Genomic DNA, 23,713 nt, shown 5'->3' on the forward strand with positions numbered 1-23,713 from the left:
GGGTTGGCTGGAGGCAGGGGGTGGCTGCGGGCAGGGTGGTGGGTGCTCACAGGGAGAGCGGCTCGGAGCAGCCCAAGCAGCAGGACGCAGCCCAGGCCAGCAGAGCAGCCGGGGACCCACCAGGCAGCAGCGGGAGCCCCAGGGCCAGGGGAGCAGCAGCAGCAACAGGGCTCGTGCCCAGGGCCAGGCTGCAGCCCACATGGCTCCCGCAGCGCAGCGCCCCCGGCGGCCGGAGGAGGAATTACATCATTTCCCGGCTGGAGCCCATCAAAGCCTCAGCGCCCCCTGTAGGGAAGCGGGTTAACAACTGGTTCTAAAACTGCTTCAAAATTTAACAACCGGTTCCAGCTCACCACTGGGTACAACCCCATGATGTGCCTGCAGTTACACTGGTATAAAGCTACTTATATTGACATAGCTTACTCCCCAAAATGAAGAGGAATAAGCTATCCCAGTATAATGTATCTGGATAGCAATATAACTGTGCCAACAGTATGAGATGCTCTCTATTTTGGGTTTAAAAACAAACAAACCCCTAACTGAAAGTTAAATTGGTACAAAAACGGTGTGTCGGGAGGACCAGGCTGGAGCTAAACTAGCTTTTCAGTTGTGACTGAGTAGTGCTACTCATGGAATCACTCAGTAAATGGAAACTAAGCTCTGTGTGTTTGGTTCTCCATGCTTGCCACCTGCCAGACCTTTTGTAACCTAGGAAGTTGTTTTTAGGTTGACAGGCGGGGGAGAACTTTTTGATAAAGTGACATTAGTGTAGGCAAGACCCCTGCTTCCTGCAGGCAAGACTTCCTGCTACTATCCATGACTGTGACTCAAGAGTACTTGGGTTGTAAACTAGGGGAAATTCACCAGGAACTCAATGGACAGTGCATGTTTCAAAACGTCACTCTAATTTTTTTGATTTGGTTACAGATCTTAAAAGAAATGTTAGTACTCTGAAACAACCCCGGCTATGGTAGACTGTTCCTTATTCTAGTATTCCTTTAAAAAAAAATTGAGGTACCACTAGCAAACAAAGTTAAAGTAGACATCATAAAGTGTGTGCTAAGACTGCAGCAGGAAGATGCTGCTGTTCTTTTTCAAAATCAGATCTCATTCATTTTATCAAGTATCTACTATAGTCTACAAATAAAAATACCTTGTAATATTTTTATGGTCATTGATCTTCAGTAAGTGCTTTACCCCTTCACCCTCATTAACCTTTGGTGTTTCATGAGGGGACACTCATACAAGGATTATGACAATTTCAGATTGTCAAAACATTGTAAACTCTATTGGGATGATGGGTAAAGCTGAGGGGATATTGTTATGCATGAAGATGTTAATAGCTGTCATCAACAGATTCTTTGATCTACAGATAACTTGACCTGGTTGAAGCTGATGAGCTGCTGATCAGATCCCAGGGGCTCTGTGTTCCCCATTTCCCCCTTCTGGTTTTCTGACGTTCCCCAAAATCCAGGAGGATTCTGCCTTTTGATGCCTCACCAGCAACCACACACCACACAACAGAATCACTAACCCAGGAACCTATCCTTGCAACAAAGCCCGTTGCCAACTGTGACCACATATCTATTCAGGGGTCACCACCATAGGGCCTAATCACATCAGCCACACTATCAGAGGCTCGTTCACCTGCACATCTACCAATGTGATATATGCCAACATGTGCCAGCAATGCCCCTCTGCCATGTACATTGGCCAAACTGGACAGTCTCTACATAAAAGAATAAATGGACACAAATCAGATGTCAAGAATTATAACATTCAAAAACCAGTTGGAGAACACGTCAATCTCTCTGGTCACTCAATTACAGACCTAAAAGTGGCAATACTTCAACAAAAAACCTTCAAAAACAGACTCCAGTGAGAAACTGCTGAATTGGAATTAATTTGCAAACTGGACACCATTAAATTAGGCTTAAATAAAGACTGGGAGTGGATGGGTCATTACACAAAGTAAAACTATTTCCCCATGCTAATTTTTCCCCCTACAGTTACTCATACCTTCTTGTCAACTGTTGGAAATGGGCCATCCTGATTATCACTACAAAAGGTTTTTTTTCTCCTGCTGATAATAGCTCACCTTAATTGATTAGTCTCATTATAGTGGGTATGGCAACACCCATTTTTTCATGTTTTTCTGTGTGCATGTGTGTGTGTGTGTGTGTATGTGTGTGTATATATATATATAATCTTCCAATGAAGTAGGTTTTAGCTTATGCTCAAATAAATTTGTTAGTCTCTAAAGTGCCATAAGTACTCCTCGTTCGTTTTGCTGATACAGACTAACACAGCTACCACTCTGAAAGAAATTATATATTGTTTCCCATAGAATTAAGCAGATATTAAGCAGAATTAAGCAGTTTCTGTACTTATAAATCCCAAACCATATCTAACTGCTGAATGTTACACAGTAACAGAGTCACTTCTTAACATTTTCTATAGTAACAGTCTAATCTTTCATATATATATATATCTTTCTTATATACATTATCTAATCTTTCTTATATATTGTACCTTCTCTCTGTCATTATCTTAAATGCCCTGATGTCCAGCTGCCTCTGAGCCATGGTGTTGTTGCTTTATCAAGTACTGCGACCACTAGGCCCTTCTGTCTGTTCCCAGTTGCTGTGGAGGCCTGAGCATGCCTGTGCAAATGTTTATTCCCCCTCCTATTTCAGAGAATTTCTCTCTCTACCATAAAGTATACAATGGGGCACCCGAACCATACCTTGTAATCTAGTGTGGGACATGACCCACTTCACTGAGGAAGTGAATGGTAGGAAGACATCAGATTGCATTGTATGTGGACCTGGGATCAGCAAGGGGCAAGGATAGGGTAACCTGATGACTTTTGGGAGATAGGAAATGGGAAAAGCTACCTGGCTAGTTCTAATGAAATTTGGACAGAATCCTGGCTTAGCTAGAATTGGCTTGGGGGGGCCGACAAAATCCTGGAGTGATTTTAGCTCTTGGCAGCAACTGGTGTGCAGCATATATTCTAACAAAATAAAGGGGATGGCAGGTGTAACAGGTGCATTCTGTTTGCATTTACCAAAATACAGAGCATCGATAAACAGTTAATTTGTAAATACAAACATTGTGAAGGGAATGTTCTGCAGTTAATGAGCACTCTGACTTTTGTATCATGCCAACTGTGATAGGTGAGTTTTAAACTGTATTTGTTGAACAAAACAAACCTCAGCCATTCCCTTATTCTTTGTCTTCTGCACTTTTGTAAAGATAGCTCTCATGGTGGAGCTACATTAAACCTGGTGCTGGACCAATGATGCTGCAAGAGATTTTGTTCATTTTTATATTCACCGGAGGTAAGACTAATCCATGGGATACATATACTTAATTCATTTTACTCAGTTTAGTGTGGGATGTTGTGCTCTGAGCTTTGATACAAAGGGTTATCTAGAGCCCCATCTGGCATTGATTTCATCGTTGTATATTTGTTTAAAAAACCTACAATGGATGTATGTTCTCCTAGGGCTCATTTGTTTACTTTAAAGGAATAAAAAATACTTGAATAAAACAATGGGAAAGGATTTCATCTACTACCCTTCTTATTTATCTGAGACAATGAAGAGAACAATGGATCAAATGAGGCTTTCATCTTTTCCGTTCACCTTTTGAGGCTTGAATGACTCTGTTGAAGTCAGTAGTGTCATATCTGTTTGTCTGATGGGATTGGCAAATGGACTCCTGTTTTTGCAGCCTCTGATATCAAGTTTGTTATTCCATGCTAAACGTCTGAGATATACAAGAGAGTTGGAGCTTTGTCCTGGCAGGCAAGAGAGAAGAGGTGGAGGTAAGCGGAAGACCAGGAGAGCCAAATCATCAATTGTAAAGAACTGGCATGCCTGGCTGCCAACCAGTCTGTTTAAAAAACCAACAACAACAAAAAATAAAGTAATAAGCTGCATTTTCAGTCCAAGGTATCTCCAGCATTCTTATTTAAGGCTTTACTACTGTTTGTTTGCCTGCTGTTTTATAATCAACACAGTCCTGAATAGGTGTTTCTTTAAAATGTGGGAGTTATAGCAGAAAGTACCACTGAATTCTCCACCAATTCTCCATAAAAGTCCCCCCTAACTGAAATGTTTTTAACACTTGAACCCACTTTAAAAAGGTTTATTTTAATAAATGGAATTGAGTGATTAATCCCTCTTTTACTTTCATAAGTGTTTCTTCACTATACATATATTAATATAGTTACATTTAGTTCTTATTGCAGTTTGAGCACTTCTACAGAAAAAATGTTTCCACACGCTACCACCCAGAATCCTATGAATATTGACAAATATATCTAGAATTACTTAGAATCTGTCTGGATGCAGGTTCTCCCATCTTTATTTTATTTGCATGCTGAGATCATGAGGGTACTTTCAGTTAGAGCTTTCATAATGCCTCTATCTTGTTGCAACCAAACAGATGATTGCTATAGCAAACCTGCCTTCTGACCTGCAGTTTAGAGAGCTTTCTTGATAGAGAGGAGTAGAAGCAAATGTGGCATATGAAACAGTAACAAACAGTGTTTACTTACCTGGCTACTAAAGCTTAAAAGCAGTGCAGAGATAAAAAACTTTGGGACTGGGGCTCTGTCTAAACTAAGACAGTTTTAGAAACACTGAACTAATGGAAGCAACGTTGGGAACTTTAGTGTGGGTATGGTTAGACTGCCAGAACAGTTGCCAGCATCATGTTTTCTAAACCTTCTGGGAGCAAGTTGAAATGAACTGGTGCTGAAAACACTTTCTAATTCCCTGTGACATAAACATGCAATTCCCTTTGAATTCATGGGAATCCCATGTGTACGCATCTGAGGGCAGAATTTGGCCTCTAAGTTAAGGATGTTTCAAGTTTTGAATGTATTTGGGGGGGATCAAAGTCATCACAGTGTGACTTCAGCAATGTCATGACAGGAAGCCTGTGGGATGACAGCATCACACATTGCTGCAACATCAAGATGTTAAGATTGGATGAGGTTTGAGAGGGTGGGACGTGAAGACTAACTTTGCTAGCGGCTCTCAAAATACTAATGCCCATTAGACTAGCATGGATGACTGTGGTCACAAGTACAAAAGAAAGATAGTCTTATTTATCCCTTCCCTCTCTAGAAGGGCAAACACCACATTTCTGTGCCTCCTGGTACGTTAAGGGAAGCTTTCTTACAGAAAGGCATATGTAAATATTACCCAATTTCCTCCAGAGAAGAATTGGGATGTCTGCAAAAAGCCAAGAAAAAGCTGCCCTTAGCCACTGGACTACAGTCCTATTTCTCTCCCTCTCTCTTGCCCGATGAGTGTTCCAATGTGGATAAATCATTAAATGGTCATTAGGTTAGAGAGAGAGAGTGGGAATGAGTCTGTAGCCAAGTGGTCAGGGCACCCACCTGGGAGATCCTGGATCCAGTTCCTCTGCTCCAAGCACTCTTTACCCACAGTAGAACAGCTTCAACAGGAGAGAGACAGAGAGCCCCTGCATCAGAATATCCCATAGCCCAGCGGTTAGAGAACTCTCCTAAGAGGTGGGACATCCCCAGTTGAATCCTTTCTTATCCTCTGCAGAGATGGGGGAATTGAACCTGGGTCTCTCTATGCCAGGCAAGTGCTCTAACCACTGGGCTAAAAGTTATAAGGTAGCATCACCAACATCTCCTTCTCTGCTGGCCAGATTTTGAATGGGACCACCTGATCCAGTAGGCATGTTTAGAGGCCGCCTATTGGATTGGCCCCTGCATGTGAGAGAGGTGGTCAAATGCCTATCTTTGCCCTGTTCATGATTCGCTCAGGGGGGAGAGAGAGAGGCAGCAGAGCATATACTCCGAGGTAGAAACTTAGGCACCGAGGGTACTTCTACTGTGAAGTTTAGGTGCTGAGTGAGTTTAGGCACCTACAGGGTTTGGCTGCAGTTTTGTGGATTGTAGTGGAGCCAAAACTGGGACTTAGGTGCCTAAGTCTGGGCTTTAGGCACCTAAGTATCTTTGTAGATCGCAAATTAAAATTGTCTGTCTAAATGTATTAGAGAGAACGTCATCCAGTAGGGTCGGGGGCATGGTCCATGTGTCTTGAAGTGGGTTTTTGCCTGTTCCTCTGCTCCCCTTTTAGCTAATGTGCACTCACCTGTACTGGAACTGCTCATAAGGATTCTGCAAAGGCAGCTATGTGGGAGTTTTGTGGTTACTTCAAGGCCAGATTCAATGCAATTGCAAAACTATGCTGCTTTTGTCGTGTGGTATTCCACCAATTTTGTGGGCAAAAGCTCAGAATTCCAGCCTACCTTTGTTTAAAAAACAAACTAGTATCCTATAACAGTAATATGTTTAGAATTACTTCAATATTAGTTTTAGAATGTTTTCCAAATTGGTATACTTATTAATGAAATAAACTAATAATTTTATTAGCTATGACTGATATAACTAATCCAATGTAAAGTCTCAATAGCAATTCAAATTGATCTCTTGTTAAAACTATCAGATTTTCATAGGAAAAGAGAGAACAAAACAGAAGCAATGGTACTGTCCTGAACAGCATAGTAAGTTGCCTTCATATGTGAGAACTACGTTTGGAGAAGAGATCAAATTCTGTCATCGGATGCCAGCACATGACCAGAAGAGAAGAATTGGCACTTAGTCCACTGTTGGACACTATAGAAAATCCTTATATATATTTTACTTCAAGTGAACCTGCCTTTAGAAATACTTCAGTATGTTTCTATAATGAGGCTCTTAGAAGTGTGGTTTCACTCTGGATCTGTAAAAATGGCATTGCAAGATTTCATGTTTGTCTTAAGAATGTATATAATAATATTCTACGATTGTCACTCTGAAGCCTAAAATGTCTGAGTCAGTATGAAGTGATGGAAAGAGCTACAAGCATGGTTGAGGGTTCTTTTTGTTCAGAATATCACCAGATTTAATCATCACTGGGATTTGGGGGTTGTTACTGTCCAAGTTTTAATTTGTCAGCTATTTTGACTTTACAAATTACAACTGTGCAGCGTACAGCTACAGTAAAGCATGTTTAATGTATTTATGCCACGCCAAGAGTCCTAGACTATTGTGGTATCACAGGAAAGTCAATAAATCACTACCCTTATTCAACAGTGAATTTGCATGCAACAATTTAATGGTTGTATCAGGGAGATTGCACAGATGGTGGATTACTTGGCTCAGCTGCCACACCCAGCCCTGGTTTAGAAGCTACTAGTTTTATCTAACATTTACTTGGTTTACGATTAAAATAACTTTTTTTTCTGTCAGCCCTGCAGCCTTAAATTGGAATATGAAAGTCAAACAGAGTTCCGTCTGGCTCATATAATCCGTAATAAAGATTCTCTATGCTGAACTGTTGTACAGGTCTGAGGGCAATCCAAAGATGCGAGCAAAGTTTAAGTGGGTGTACCTCAGAACAGAGTCTGGACAATGGGCAGTGGGTATTAACGGCCAGGGCAGGCTAAGCCTCCCCTGACCTAGGCCATGGCCCACTCATGTTCCCGCGGGAGCCCTGCCATCCCTCCCCCTTTACCCAGAAACCAGTGGGGGCTCAGCTTCAGCCAGCAACCTGGAGCTCAGGCCTGTTGGCAGCCAACAGTAGTGCTCAAGCTGGCAAGGGTGAGGGTCGGGCCAGTGGCCTGGCCCAGCGATGGCAGGGGGTCAGTCGACATGGCTGGGGCTGGTAGGCCAGGGCTCCTCTGGTCGCAAGGGGTGGGTTGGTCTCGGGGCTCCTCTGGTAGCAGGGGGTAGGGCTTGGGGTGGAACAGGCAGGGTTGGAGGGTTAGCCTCCCCGAAGTGAGGGGGTGGGGGGTTTCACCTGTTGCCCATGGTCTGGACCTGCAGTTAAATCTTACTGAAAAATTCTAATACTGCACAGTTTATAACAGAATCTCGCTCACTCCCTAGTAAAAACTTCTGAGTTGTTAGCTATGAATCTGGAAGCAAATATGGAAGCTGTCTAAAATCCTACCTGCCACATGGGGCCACAACAGTGGTACCCCTAACTCACCCAGCAATATCGTTAATCTATCCAGCTACACACTCAGTCCAGCAGAGGAGTCTGTCCTATCTCGGGGACTCTCTTTTTGCCCCACTACCCCCACAAACATGATACAGTTCTGCGGTGATCTGGAAGCCTACTTTTGCCGTCTCCGACTCAAAGAATACTTTCAAGATAACACTGAACAGCGCACTGATACACAGATACCCTCCCACCAACAGCACAAGAAGAAGAACTCCACATGGACTCCTCCTGAGGGACGAAATGATAGTCTGGACCTATACATAGAATGCTTCTGCCGACATGCACAGGCAGAAATTGTGGAAAAACAACATTGCTTGCCTCATAACCTAAGTCGTGCAGAACGCAATGCCATCCACAGCCTCAGAAACAACCCTGACATTATAATCAAAGAGGCTGATAAAGGAGGTGCTGTTGTCATCATGAACAGATCTGACTACCAAAAGGAGGCTGTCAGACAACTTTCCAATACCAAATTCTACAGGCCACTTTCCTCAGATCCCACTGAGGAATACACTAAGAAACTGCACCATCTACTCAGGACACTCCCTACAATAACACAGGAACAAATCAACATACCCTTAGAGCCCCGACCAGGGCTATCCTATCTACTACCCAAGATCCACAAACCCGGAAATCCTGGACGCCCCATCATCTCGGGCATTGGCACTCTCACTAAAGGACTGTCCGGATATGTGGACTCTCTACTCAGACCCTACGCCACCAGCACTCCCAGCTATCTCTGTGACACCACTGATTTCCTGAGAAAACTACAATGCATTGGTGATCTTCCAGAAAACACCATCCTAGCCACCATGGACCTAGAGGCTCTCTACACAAACATCTCACACACAGATGGAATACAAGCTGTCAGGAACAGTATCCCTGATGATGCCACAGCACAACTGGTTGCTGAGCTCTGTAACTTTATCCTCATGCACAATTATTTCAAATTTGGTGACCATATATACCTCCAGAACAGTGGCACTGCTATGAGCACCCACATGGCCCCACAATATGCCAACATTTTTATGGCTGACCTGGAACAACGCTTCCTCAGCTCTCGTCCACTCACGCCCCTTTTCTACCTACGCTACATTGATGACATCTTCATCATCTGGACCCATGGGAAGGAAACCCTGGAAGAATTCCACCATGATTTCAACAGCTTCCACCCCACCATCAACCTCAGCCTGGACCAATCTACCCGGGAGGTCCACTTCCTAGACACCATGGTGCAAGTAAGTGACGGTCACATTAACACCACCCTATACCAAAAATCCACTGACCGCTATGCCTACCTTCATGCCTCCAGCTACCATCCCGGACACACCACACGATCCATTGTCTACAGCCAAGCGCTGAGGTACAACCGCATTTGCTCCAACCCCTCAGACAGAGATCAACACTTACTAGATCTTCACCAAGCATTCTCAAAACTAGGATACCTGCATGAGGAAATAAGGAAACAGAGCCGACGTTTACCAAGAAGCCTACTGCCGCGAGACAAGCGCAAGAAAGAAACCAACAGAACTCCACTGGCCATCACATACAGTCCACAGCTAAAACCTCTCCAACGCATCATCAGTGATCTACAACCCATCCTGGACCACGATCCCTTGCTTTCATAGGCCTTGGGAGGCAAGCCAGTCCTAGCCCACAGACAACCCACCAACCTGAAGCATATTCTCACCAGCAATGACACACTGCACCATAGTAACTCTAACTCAGGAACCAACCCATGCAACAAACCTCGATGCCAACTCTGCCCACATATCTACACCAGAGACACCATCATAGGACCTAACCAGATCAGCCACACCATCACCGGTTCATTCACCTGCATGTCCACCAATGTAATATACGCGATTATGTGCCTCTGCTATGTACCTCAGCCAAACTGGACAGTCCCTACGTAAAAGGATAAATGGACACAAATCAGATATTAGGAATGGCAATATACAAAAACCTGTAGGAGAACACTTCAATCTCCCTGGACACACAATAGCAGATTTAAAGGTAGCCATCCTGCAGCAAAAAAACTTCAGGACCAGACTTCAAAGAGAAACTGCTGAGCTTCAGTTCATTTGCAAAGTTGACACCATCAGCTCAGGATTAAACAAAGACTGTGAATGGCTAGCCAACTACAAAAGCAGTTTCTCCTACCTTGGTGTTCACACCTCAACTGCTAGAAGAGGGCCTCATCCTCCCTGATTGAACTAACCTCGTTTTTTTTTTAACACAAAAAGTGATGTCTGTTGGTAAATGCTAAATATTTTTTCTGTTCTTACTAGTTTTTCTTTTCTTTTTGTTTCGCCTTAGTGAGTGTCACCCTCTTTATAATAGGTTTCTGTAGGGTCATCAAGTAGTAGTGCTTTACACATGGAAGGAAGGGAGAGGAAATTGACTAGAATTCTAGTCAGTATTCTTTTTCTGCAATCCTTCCACATATGCAAAGCTTTATCTACTTGATGCAAGGAAGAAACTTGAAGTTAAAGTACTAGGATTAGTCATCTTCCTTCTGCTGCTAGCTCAAATTAAAATACTAATCAGTTTTAAAAAGTAGCTCAATAAGACCTACAAGTGACCTCAGCCTCCTCAGTTACCAAGTTGTATATTAAATAAAAAATTGACATTTTAATATCATTCATTAACAGTGTAAAACTTTTAGGGTTATAATTTCACCGTGTGCATGGGGTTTAGGATCTGTGTACACGCATATGTGCACAGCTTAGAGGGAACAGTGACTCAGACCTAGCCAGGGCTTTTTTTTTTTTTAAAAAAAAGGTTTACTTTATTATTTTGTATTGGAAAAGGGTCCTATTCTACTAAAATGCTGTACCCAGACACTCTACACTGCAACTTTGTTCATCCTTCAATGATTTTTTCATGTTCTTTTTAGCGACTACTAGCATTGTTTCAAGGAAGGGCTGTCTGAAAAGGATACTATCTCTTTTTAAATGCATTCATGACATCATTGTTGCACTAGCAACTCAATTTCACTTTACAATCATTTTAGCTCAGTTTCTGCCTCAAAGTTCATCTTGATCTTTAACAATTCTCCTCTGCAGTTTTATAAAACATTTTTCTCCCTCCTTCCCCACTGACCACATTTCAGTCCTTAAGTACAGAATGAAATGCCCTCTTGTATCATTCACTAATACACATAAATCTAATTTGATGTAGTATAACAGAGGCTCTAAATGACTCGCAGTAGTAGCCTCTAATCGCGAAAGCCAAAAAGTGGTGGTGGTGGTGAAAACATTGTGGAAAGGCACTGGACTTTTTCTGCTTGGTCTCAGCAACTGGTGGGTGTGGTCTATTTGGGGGGAGGGATAGCTCAGTGGTTTGAGCATTGGCCTGCTAAACCCAGGGTTGTGAGTTCAATATAGGAGGCTATTTAGGGACCTGGGGCAAAAATTGCGGGATTGGTCCTGCTTTGAGCAGGGGCTTGGACTAGACGACCTCCTGAGGTCCCTTCCAACCCTGATATACTATGAAAGCACAGTGTGCCTGGTGCAGCCATCTACAATCCCAGGGCGTCAGCAGGCAGTTCTTGCTCGGTTGTTCTTGGCCAAAATTCCCCCTTGTCTCGGGGTTAGGTAGTGTGTTCCCCCCGGTGTTCCCCTCCCCGAGGAGCGTGCAGGGGCGTGGTGCGGAGAATGCAGCCGACGGATGGGGCGCCGCCATAGGAAATGTTAAAGGGTCGGGGGAGAAGTTAAGTTTCTCCTCACACGAAATAATCCGGGCTCTGTCTCCTTCCCTTTACCCCCAGCCCCCCGCTTTCCCATCACACCCGCGGGGCTACAGAACGAATTGCCTGGGCAGCAACATGAGATGACGGACCCTCTTCTTTTTGGCCGCAGTACTCAGCCTCCCGCTGCAGGAGGCGCACACCCCCAAAAGAGCAAGCGCTCTTGCTAGAGCGGACCCAGAGCGACGTTCTGGACACCACCTCGATGGTCGCTGCTCTGCGAGGGCCGGGCTGGTGCGCGCGCGACCGCCAGGGGCCGCTCTGGCCGCCGCCTCCGCTGCTCTCGGCTCCCCCGAGCTGCGCTGCCTGGAGCCCGTGTGTCCGCCATATTGGTGCCCGCGCTGCCTGCCTCTGCAGCTGCTGCGCCGTCTCCCTCCATCTCGTCCCGGCCAGGCCGAGCCCGGGAAGCCGGCGGCGCAGGGCGGGAAGCGGCGCGAGGCGGCTGAGCGGAGCAGGGAGGAGACGGCAACGAGCGGGCCCCGGGTCCCGCGGCCCCTGCGCCACCCGCCATGGCGAGAAGGCCCGGCGGACCCTGAGAGACACCAGCCCCCTCCCCGGCCCAGCCCAGCCGCCATCAGCGGAGACGAGCCGCCCGGCCCCCGCCTCTGCCTCAACATGGAGGCCGTGAAAGCCTTTAACAGCGAGGTCAGTAGCCGCTGCCGGGGATGGGAGCGGGCGAGCGGGAGGCGCCCCTGGGCCTGGTTCCCTTCGCTGCGTGCGCGACTCGCCCGGCCGCCACCCCTGTGGGGCTGTGCCTGGGGGAGCGCGGGAGGAATCGTCCCTCCTCGGTTTCGGGTGGGCTAAGGGCTTCCCGCTCGGTGGCGGCGGCGGGGGGGAATCTCTCTGCCTCGGGGGAGGAAGGACGGGGCTTCTCCCCCTGTCTGACGGCAGGGGCGTGCCACTGCCAGGGAGAGGGCGCAGCGCGGAAATCCCGTCCTTGCCTACGGGTCTTGGGGAGAGGGACGGGGAGGGTCTATGTGCAGGTGGGATGGGGAGAATGGAAGGGAGATTTCTCCTCGGGATTTATTTTCTATAGCTGGGGGGATGGTTGGCGGCGTCTAACAGCACACCACCACACGAAGTTAAGCGGGTTGTACTAAGAGGGAAGGGAATCCACTGGTTTCTCCAGGCCATGCAGGTCTCTCTCCTCCATTGAAGCTCTCATGTTTTCTGTCGCTCTTTCTTTCCGTTGTTACACACACATCCGCACACCTCAACACCTCTTAGATCAGGGGTAGTTAATTATTTTTTGTCCAGGTCCAAATTCAGGGTCAAGGTCTCATCAAGGTCTAGACTCCAGAGAAAATAACAAAAAAAACCTAACAGTAATGATAATAAGTAAATAAAAAGATTTCGTAGTCCATTCAAAAGCATCTGGTGGTCTGGATTTGGCCCACAGGCTACCTATTGACTACCCCTGCCTTAGACACTTTAATGGATTTAATTTTTAATCAGGGAATAATCTGAAGATTCAGAGGGTTTTCTTGGTAGCTGAAAGTGGTATTTCTACTGCAGTTAAACCAAGAACATATTTCCCCATCTTTGTTTCATAGCTCTTATGTGGGATATCAAGACATCATCTACATTGGAAATGGTAGAAAAGGTCTCTAGATTTGCACCTGCCAGTAAAGATATTGAAGCAGTATCCTAGTTTTTCTTTGAGGCCAGTAACCAAATGTGCTGTTAAAGTGCAGGATCAGAGTCTGGGTCACCTTATTTTGCTCTTGGCCATTGCAGGAGTAGATAGTCAAGTTAAAAAGTTACATTTGTAATGAGGAGGGAAATTTGATTTCCTGTTGTGAGGCCAACAGGAGATTTGATTATTCATATTTGAAAGCTGATATGTGGTAAATGAAAACTAGTAAAGGTAGTTAAACAGCTGTAATTTCCCATACCTGTTTATGTACATGTAAGAAAAAAATTTGTGTTTGTAATGGTCTTTTAAATCAGTGGCTCTCAACCTTTCCAGACTATTGTACCTCTTTCAGGCGTCTGATCTTTCTTGCCCCCCAAGTTTCACCTCACTTAAAAACTATTTACAAAATCAGATATAAAAATAAAGTCTCACCGCACACCATTATTGAAAAATTGCTTGCTTTCTAATTTTTACCATATAATTATAAAATAGATTGGAATATAAATATTGTACTTACATTTCTGTGTATAGTATATAGAGCAGTATAAACAAGTCATTGTCTGTATGAAATTTTAGTTTGTACTGACTTCGTTAGTGCTTTTTATGTAGCCTGTTGTAAAATTAGGCAAATGTTTAGGTGAGCTGATGTACTCTGTGGAAGACCTCTGTGTACCCCCAGAGGTACTCATATCCGTGTTCAAGAACCACTATTTTAAATTGTTCAGAGTGGTGTGGTTTGCAATGAAACCTACATATTAGAGCAGGAATAGTCAATTTTTTTTGTGAAGGTCCAGACTCCAGAGAAAATAAATTAATTAATGATAATAAGTAAATAAAAAGATTTTGGGGTCCATTCGAATCACAGAATATCAGGGTTGGAAGGGACCTCAGGAGATCATCTAGTCCAACCCCCTGCTCAAAGCAGGACCAATCCCCATTTTTTGCCCCAGATCAACTAAACAGCACCTTCAAGGATTGAACTCACAACCCTGGGTTTAGCAGGCCAATGCTCAAACCACTGCTCTGGTGGTACAGATTTGGCCAGGATCTGACTGCTGATTACCCTTGTATTAGAGCAGGGAGGCTGTCGTCTTCTGGTGTATGGAAAGGTATGGGTTTATTTAGTGAAGTAATTTGATACTTTTTAAATACAAGTAACAATTAAATTTGGTTTATAGTAGAATGGAGTGCCCAGCAGATTATTACTACCAACCAAAATTAGAATATAGATTTTTTGCCAAGTAGTTAGATCAGTGGTTCTCAACCAAGGGTATGTGCACCCCTGGGGGTGTGCAGAGGTCTTCCGGGGGTACATCAGCTCATCTAGATATTTGCCTAGTTTTGTAGTAGGCTACATAAAAAGCACAAGTGAAGTCAGTACAAACTAAAATTTTGTACAGACAGTGACTTGTTTATACTGCTCTATATACTGTACACTGAAATGTAAATGTAGTATTTATATTCCAGTTGATTTATTTTATAATTATATGGTAAAAATGTTAAAGTAAGCAATTTTTCAATAATAGTGTGCTGTGACGCTTTTGTATTTTTATATCTGGTTTTTAAGCAAGGTTAAACTTGGGGATACGCAAGACAAGTTAGATTCCTGAAAGGGGTACAGTAGTCTGGAAATGTTGAGACAACTGAGTTAGAGAATATGGGAAAAAATAGTTAGAAACAGTCAAACAAAATACATCTGAGGATTTGTATGAGTATATTACCCATTACATAATTTAATGAACCTTAAGTGGAGGAAATAGTAGTTTGACAATTAGGGTTGGGGAGAAATTTAAATCGGACACTAAAAATTGATTTCCAACTCAATTTTTAGTCAGACTATGTGTGTGTTTTGTAGGATGGGGAAAGAGCATTGTTGCCATAAGAACAGCATCATGTAAGAACACATTGATTTGGAATCTCTGCTCAAACACCCTTGGGACATATGAGCAAAAGTTTTCAATTTCATATTGAAAAACACAGAAGCTCTACACAGCCAGCCAAATGAATACTCAAGTATGGAGACTTTGCTTCACAAAGCTCCTGTCTATACTCATAAAGATTTAAATTGAGAACTCTTTTAGAAAAGAAAGGCATCGGACTCATGTGGGTTTTAAATTTAAAACCTTTGATGTAAAACGTAATTTTGGGTGGCCAAGAAATGAAGGATCAAGTCACAACATTTTAAATCAATTGCCCCCCTCTCTTGTGAGCAGATACTGGTGTTGGGGGCTTGCTCAGTGTTTTTTTCCTGTTACATTTTAAACTATGTTTTATAATTGAGTGTTGGGTAACACTGATAAGGGCATTTAAAAATGTATTAACCAAAGCTCTGAACCTTGGAATGAACTATAGATGGGTGCAGAGCACTTTGCATGATTGAGGCCTTGAACATAACCAATGCCTCTCTGGCAATATTTGTGACTTCGGCCCCCCTCCCCTCTGCAGAATTTATCACTGACTTCCTATGCCTAAAGATCATACACTTTATAACTGGTTTTGAAGACACTTTTGGGAGGACTAATAAGGAATATCTAAAATACTTGAACTTTGAATCTGTAAGCAGTGCTGCATTTCTTTCAACACCTAACTCCTTAATATTTGTGTTAATATACTAGTTAAATTTATTATACTTCACATTTAAAAAGTGCATTTTACTTATGTTTATATTTTAAGGTCACATTTATTTATTTTCCAGTCATTGTGGTATGTATTTCTATTTTGGTCATATTGACTTAAAGTAGAGGCAAATTGGCAGCTGATAGTGTGGGCTAAATTTGTAGAAGGATCTCAGAAATGCTTTCACTTCTGCAGTTTGGATTCAGTTAATAACTTTATATATGTTTATGTAACTTACTGGTTAAATTCAGGTGACAGCTCAGAAATAGCATTTAAACAAATGTAAAGTATTAGGTCCACTGATCTAACACTTTTTAGTTGTGTGTTTTTTTTTTTTTTCTCTCACAGAGGAGGGAGTTGTATTTGGGTCTCAAACCAAAACCAAAATGAAAAGCGGCTGTGCAAGCTTATAGTTTAACTTGACTTCACATGAATGGAAGGTCAATACATACAGTGGACAAGGTCTTACATTGCATGTATCTGGTTTTTCATTCAGCATTGAAGTGGTTAACAATGACATTTGATTTGATTCAAGAGAAATTTTTCTTTTGGTTTCTTTTGTTGTCCCTTTTGTTTGTTTTTAAGGGTGAAGGCCTTTTTCTGCAAACCTTTTCCTTTTCCTAGTGGGAGTAATTCCTACTACTGTGAGTAGTTGGATTATCTTTAGAGGGGCTACTCGTGATAGTAAGTGCACCATCTAGTAGTAAGTGTTCGCAGGCTCTAAAATCCCAAATCTCCATTAGAATACATGTGTAGATTTAAATGAAGAGTACACTTTTGTATCACAATTATTTAAAACAACTTTGCAAAATCCTAGAAGTTTACCGATTTACATAAAAAACATGTTCGGCTACCCTTGATATTATGAAATAGCTAATGAGACTTTCCAAACAAAGTTAATTTTCATAGCTTATGTCAATGGAAAAATAACATTTTGCAAGGTTTTAGTTTAAAATCAGTTTGCCTCTCTCTTGCTGAGTTTCATATTTTCAATAATCTGTGTCCTCTATCTCATTTGACATCACTACTGCTTAAAGGATTGTTCTCCTTTGGGTGTCAGTTGTGGCACTGATGTTTCTTCTGGGACACACAAGTCTCAGAGCCAGAACTTTTGGAAGAAAAAAAAGCTTTTAGTTTATTTTTAAAATATTGTCATTTATAATTTAAAGTTTAGGGAAGTATTTTGTTAGTCAAGATTTGAGATGTACTCGAGGCAAGCACACATACAAGGTTCCTGCACCAAAAGGGATAATAATCAGAAACTGATTTATAAATTTATTTAAAAATATTATTTAAGTTCAACTTTAAAGGGACTCCATCAACTGAAATCCTAGTCACTCTCCAACTATTAGAGGAAAGTAGTTTCAGGTACTATACTTGATCCTGAGTTCCTCTGCAATTTTTGTGCTTTTACAATAACATACTCCTACTTTTAAAATGTCTTTCTCCTCTATTGTTCAGTAAAAAAATCTATAGGAATGTGGGGGAACAGATTGGGAACTGACTAAGCAAGCATGTGGTTAATTTTTCCCAAGTTAAGAGTCCTAGTAAGTCAGTAGGACTAACGTTAAAAAACTTCTGCATGTGTGTCTATATTTGCAGGATAGGGGTCTAACTTACATAGAAAAATGAAAATGGATGTTCATAAATTGCTGTTAAATGTGAATATAAATAAACTGGAACAGTTTAATTTTTTCTCTTTTTTTTGATGATACCTTAAGTATTGTAAAAAAAATTTCAGACAGAGGTATGATTTTTTTAAGTTGTGTTCCATTAAATATCAATTAACTTTAAAGCCTATATCCGCAAAACCCTAAAGAGGGTTCTGCCCCACTCTGCTTTGTTCTACAACCAAGTCTTGAATCTCTGTACTTAACATTTGTAAACATCTCTAACTTAGTATGCACACACAGAAACATGGCTATGACTTTATCTCTTTCTATTCCCCTTTCTAAAATCGCATGGTGCGGTTTTGTTGGCTTGTTTTTCTTTATATTAAAAATAATCCCCAAAGCTTGTCTGTTTCAGGTGGGGAAATCATTAAAAGTTGCTTACCCTTTCTCAGCACTTTTTTTTTTTAAAGGGTAAGTAATTTGAATTTACAAGCCCTCACCCTGCTCCTTTAGGATGGCTGTAGTATTGAAATTGTGTAAAAGAGTAGCTATAGCAAAACCGAAAACTATTGGTGTTGAATGTTTGATGCTTTGGAAAATTAATTCTAAAAACGTCTTGTCCTTCATGATAATTGGCCTTCCACTTGTTGCACTGGCAATTTGTGGAATGGTTAACTTCTAATCGTAAAGTGTGGTTGATTGTAACACTTGGTCTACTATCGTATTGTACTGATTATTGGAGGAGCTAATGTGAAAAGTACACTGTTAACTTAAAAACTACACTCGTTTGAATTGTTTTAAGTACTGGTACTACAAGTACACATAAGATTACGAAAACTGAAAAATATTAGATGTTTTTTCAGAACTGTTTTTTTCATTTGTCAATGCTTTTTGTAGATAGTATCACTGTTTTCCCTGTTGTTTTGTGTTGTTTTTTTCCCCATACAGCTAAAGGGGAGAAAAATGTACAATAGGAAACCATAAATATTGTCAAAGACTCAATGGTAGGAATGAGACCTGAAGATAGTTCTGATTCATTTATCTTAAATGATTTCAGGCTAATGGTGCATTTAAAGCAAAGTATAATGAGATTAAGGAATCATAACATATAGTTTGATTGCATCATGGCATGGACTCTGTTCTGTCTTTTTGATTATCTTTACCTAAAAATATATTTTCAATAACAATTGATCCTACAGTCCCAAGTTTAGAAGTGTGTTTGACCCACACATGCTTTGGATAATTTAGATTCTGTGCATCTAAGTCCCTTTATATGTACCTCCCGGTCTCTTATAGAGCTTTTGGAAAAGAATCATGATTATGATCATGTAAAAGACCTCAATTTTGAGGGTCCAGTACTTATTAACAATAAAAATGATAGTCCTTATGTAGTTCATCATCTTAAGATGAAGTCTTGACCAGCCTTTGGTTTGGCCAAAGGGAGCACTAAGTAAGAATCTGGGGGATGGTGAAGGAAATTCAGTTATCACACCATAATGATTATTTTTCAAATTCATCAACAAAATTCACACAGTAAATTAATTGTTAATTACTTGCTAGTTAATCAGTTGCCTGTATATAGCATTTTTGGTTCAGTAACTGTTGATAAATCTCTAGGTATGTTTTTTTAAACATGTATTTTATTAGCTTTTTTGGTTTTTAGTGATGCAATGCTTTCTCCATGCTTTAGTTGGAGATGTTAAGGACCCCTGCTTTTGCCATAAATTTTCTCATATGATGCAGTCTTTCTTCTGTCATCACCTCCACTGCCCCCTTGACTAGTCACGTGTTTTCTGCAGTGCTATTGCAATTAAAAAAAAAAAAAAATCAGACCCTCTCTTCCCCCCACCAGAATTTTAGAAAGATAAAAATCACGTCTCAGCTTGACCTGTGGAAGTAAGCAGCTGTCATATTATTTTTGGATGGTCTTTTAGCTATAGTACACTAGAAAACTGAATGAATGCACATAAAACTATGGAAACTTAAATCATGAATTGAACTTTTCTGTACATTTAATGCTGAAGTCTAGAAAGCACTGAGGTAGCTTGTTTACAAATGGAAGCCAAGTGATGGTGAAGAAACTTAAAAGTTAGAGCTTGAAAAATGCACTAAGTAGGGAATGATACAGTGTATCGTGGAAGGGGAGCCAGTGGTGCCCATGTGCAGAGATAAACCCAGAGCCTTTTGAGAACTAGTTTTATGTGTGGGAAGGGAACAGATTTACTTCCCACCAAGACATTATCCTTAGACCCTCCTGGAGAGTTTCATCTTTTGACTTGCAGTATCAGGCACATCTGGAGAATGCTTCCTTGGCTGCTGAGAAAGCAAGGAGTTGCACATTTCTCCCCTCAGTCTGCCTACTGTGAAAAGATGAATTTACCACTCTTCTACATCCTCTGCTTTCTCGAAAGAGGAACTCCACTTTTTTCTCCGAACTTTAGTGTGTTTTGAGCTCTTTTTTATCTTTTCTTCCTTGCCTCCCTCCTTTTGCTTTCCTCTGATGCAGGTGCTCAGTTTTTTGTAGCAAAATGAGATTAAAGTTTTTGATCATTTTAGCTACTGCTCCATAATCAGTAGGAAGAGTGAAACCAATTAAATTCTTGTATATTTCATTGTTGAAAGATTGTGTGTCTGTTGTCTAGAGTTTCATCAGTCTCAGTCCTCTGCTGGTTGTAGTGGGTGTGGAAAAGGAACATCTTTTATCTCTCTCACCCCATTGCAGAGTGCCCCTTCAATAGGCCAGGACAGTCTGTCTCTCTGCTGTCCATAACTTTCATCTGAGGTGAACTGAAATGTAAAGAATCTGATCAGTTTCACTCTTGCTGCTCAGAATACCAAGGGTAGCAGTAGCTACACAGATCAGATTCTTGGAAATGTCATTCTGCTGCCTCCACAGCAGCAGCAAAGGCGCATTAGCACTTGACCACTTTCCAGATAAACTTTCCAGGTTGTCACAGGGGGATGGGAGAGGAAAGCTATTTTTTCTTTAAGGTATAGTAAATGTTCAATTCTTCCTCTCTCAGACCTGGTCTAGGTCTGCCATCTCTTGGTACTACCCATGATTACCTCAGGAGGTCTGATTTGTGTTCAGGATCTGCTGTTTTTCTCTCTGAGAACAATGACAGTGGTATCACATCCAGTAATCAAAAAGCCCATATAAAGCAAAGTATTATGTATTTAGAACAAATGCATTTCAGAGAAAACAGATCCAAAAACACAGTGCATGTGTCACAGTCCTGAAGTTTGATAGTAATTGTAGGTGTGTTCTCCTTTTGCTCTGTGTATTTCTTCCCCATTTCTTCCCCTTACTCCTGAATTGCTTCTGTGCTGTTTTCTTCTGCGTGCAATGCTTTTCCAGTAGCACATGCAGGACGGCAGAGTTAATCTGATATAATTCTACAGTTTTATTTAACAGCTTCTGCTGCACCAGACAAAGTGTCCTGTGCATGAACCAGTATGGGCCTCAGCTGCTGCTGAATTAGTTCTGATGTTCAGGAGAAGATATGCACTTGGTCTTTGCTAGTGCGGCTGATCAAGGAAGAAAAAGTTCTAATAGAAGAACTTATAAAATGTGGAGGAGATGAAAGGAGGAAAGAATTGCAGTATTCCCATGATACTATATCAGAATTAACGCCCTGTAAAATGTTGCCCGTTACCTATCCACCTCGTTGTGTTTGGTTTTCATACTCTGTTTATTTTTAAATCTTTATGGACATAAATATCAACAAAATATTAGATATATTTGTTTTTTCCTAATTGGATATTTAATACATTCCTAATTTTAATAAAACTTGAGATAGTTACCATATCAAGATCTTAAGAAATCTGAACTTCACTTTTTTTTTCTAAGTATTGTATTTGTGATGTCATTCACTATAACAGAAACCAAGAAGTGTAAAATTCAGATTTCTGAGCCCCCAGGGAGGAGATGTTAAAAATGCATTATTAATTAGTTTTTAAAATAGCATCAATATATTATACCATTTCCTGTCTTGGAAACTAACAGCCATTTTTAACGAAGTTCAAAATGTGTAAATCTCTAACTTTGGCTTTTTTTGTGGCCTTTTAAAAAAAAATCTGTTTGCCATTTACTGGGTCATTCCATAAAGAGTATGTTTGTGATGCTAAATCAGAAGGAAGCAGTTCTGATGTTTGCTATTGTCAAGTAATTAAAAATAAGATATTTAACTGGCTTGGGCATTGTATGTACAGGATATTTCAGTCATTCATGACCATACAGTGGTGTAGCTGCACCAGTGAAAACTCTTACTGTAGACTGACAACACCACTGTAAATATTGCTTAAAATTAGTCTTTTAAATTGTTGATTTAAATCAGGATCCTCCATTTGTAATGAAATGAGGATGTCAAACTGCATCTAGTAGGGATAAACATTTTAAAATCAGCAGGCATGGGTAACTTGAACCCAGGAGCCCTAAAAGAGTTGGGTGGGGAGATATCTGGCCTGCTGATAATTTTTAATGAATCTTGGAATACAAAGTAAATTCCAGAAGATTAGAAGAGTGCTTAATGTGCCAGTATTCAAAAAGGGCACATGGGATGACCCAAGCATTTATAGGGCAATTAGCTAGACATCAGTCCCATGCAAAATAATGGAAATGACGATATAGGATTCAATCTATAAAGAATGAAAAGATGAGAGTACAATTAATGACAGCTAACATGATTTTTTGGAAAGTAGATTTTGTCAAATAAACCTGACTTCATTTTTTGATGAGATTATCAGTTAGATGTAATATACTTAGACTGTTGTAAAGAGTTTGGCTTAGTACCACATAACTTTATGATTAAAAATGAACACTATATAATATCAAAGCACAAGTTCAAAGGATTGAGAACTAGCTAACAGAGATCTCAAAGAGAGTTATTAATGGGGGGGATCATCAATGAATGGGGATGTTTCTAGTAAGAGTTCACAGGGATTAATAACAGGCCAGATGCTACTCAACATTTTTATCAGTGGTATTTTTTATTTTAATAAAAAAACTATGGATAATAAATTCTGTGGATGAATCAAAGATAGTGATACAAAATAATGAGGAAAAGGCAGTCGGAGTGATTTGGATCGCTTGATAAGCTTGGCTCATTCAAACAATGTTTTTTAACACCGACTAATACCAGGACAACATCTAGGACAGAACTGTCAAACTATTAAAAAAATTGCAATTGTGAGATTAAAAAAATTGCGATTAATCACAGTTTTAATTGCATTGTTAAACAATGATAAAATACCAATTTAAATTTATTATAAGTATTTTGGATGTTTTTCAACGTTTTCAAATATATTGATTTCAGTTACAGCACAGAATACAAAGTGGTATGTTGCTCACTATATTATGTTTAATTACAAATATTTGCACTGTAAAAAGGGTAAAAGAAATAGTATTTGTCAGTTCACCACATACATTTACCGTAGTGGAATCTCTTTATTGTGAAAGTGCAACTTAGAAATGAAGAATTTTTTTTACATAATTGCACTCAAAAACTAAACAATATGAAACTTTAGAGCATACAAGTCGAAGCATGAAGGAATATACGAATGTTTAGCATATTTGGAACATAAATACCTTGCAACGCTGGCTACAACAGTACCCTGCAAGCGCCTGTTCTCACTATCAGGTGACGTAAATAAGATGCAGGCAGCATTATCTCCCATAAATGTAAACAAACTAGTTTGCTTTAATGATTGGTTGAACAAAAAGTAGGACTAAGTGGACCTGTAGGTTCTAGAGTTTACTCCTGGGGGAATTCTGCGCCAAAAAATTAAAAATTCTGCGCACAATATTTTCAGATTCTGCATATTTTGTCAATATAATCACACGAATTTGTTATTTTTGGTCATTTATTTCAAAATACCTGTCGGCAAGTATGTCTGTAACAATATAGGCAACAAAAAAGATTCAGGAAATATTTTTTGACAAACAGATTCCTTATTAGGCGTATTAATACAGAACTCTGAGTAATAATACATTTAAACTATAATACAAAATTGTATTTCCCGCATACCTCAGAAGCAGTGCAAAGGTTTGGGTGAG

At 40.9% G+C, this 23,713-nt stretch overlaps 1 protein-coding gene across 3 annotated transcripts in view; it reads left to right on the forward strand.

Annotated features, from left to right (window-relative positions):
* Positions 1–12,079: 12,079 nt before the first annotated feature.
* The window catches only part of SCAF8 (SR-related CTD associated factor 8), a 137,474-nt gene continuing 125,840 nt past the window's right edge, over positions 12,080–23,713 (forward strand). For all 3 annotated transcript variants that reach the window (XM_084624399.1, XM_084624398.1, XM_084624400.1), the window contains exon 1: positions 12,080–12,438. In XM_084624399.1, the coding sequence (XP_084480525.1) occupies positions 12,409–12,438 (30 nt within the window). In that variant the 5' untranslated portion in view covers positions 12,080–12,408. The remainder of the gene's footprint in view (positions 12,439–23,713) is intronic.

This window comes from Lepidochelys olivacea, assembly GCF_965140295.1.
Source record: "Lepidochelys olivacea isolate rLepOli2 genome assembly, chromosome: 3".
Taxonomy (NCBI): Eukaryota; Metazoa; Chordata; order Testudines; family Cheloniidae; genus Lepidochelys; species Lepidochelys olivacea.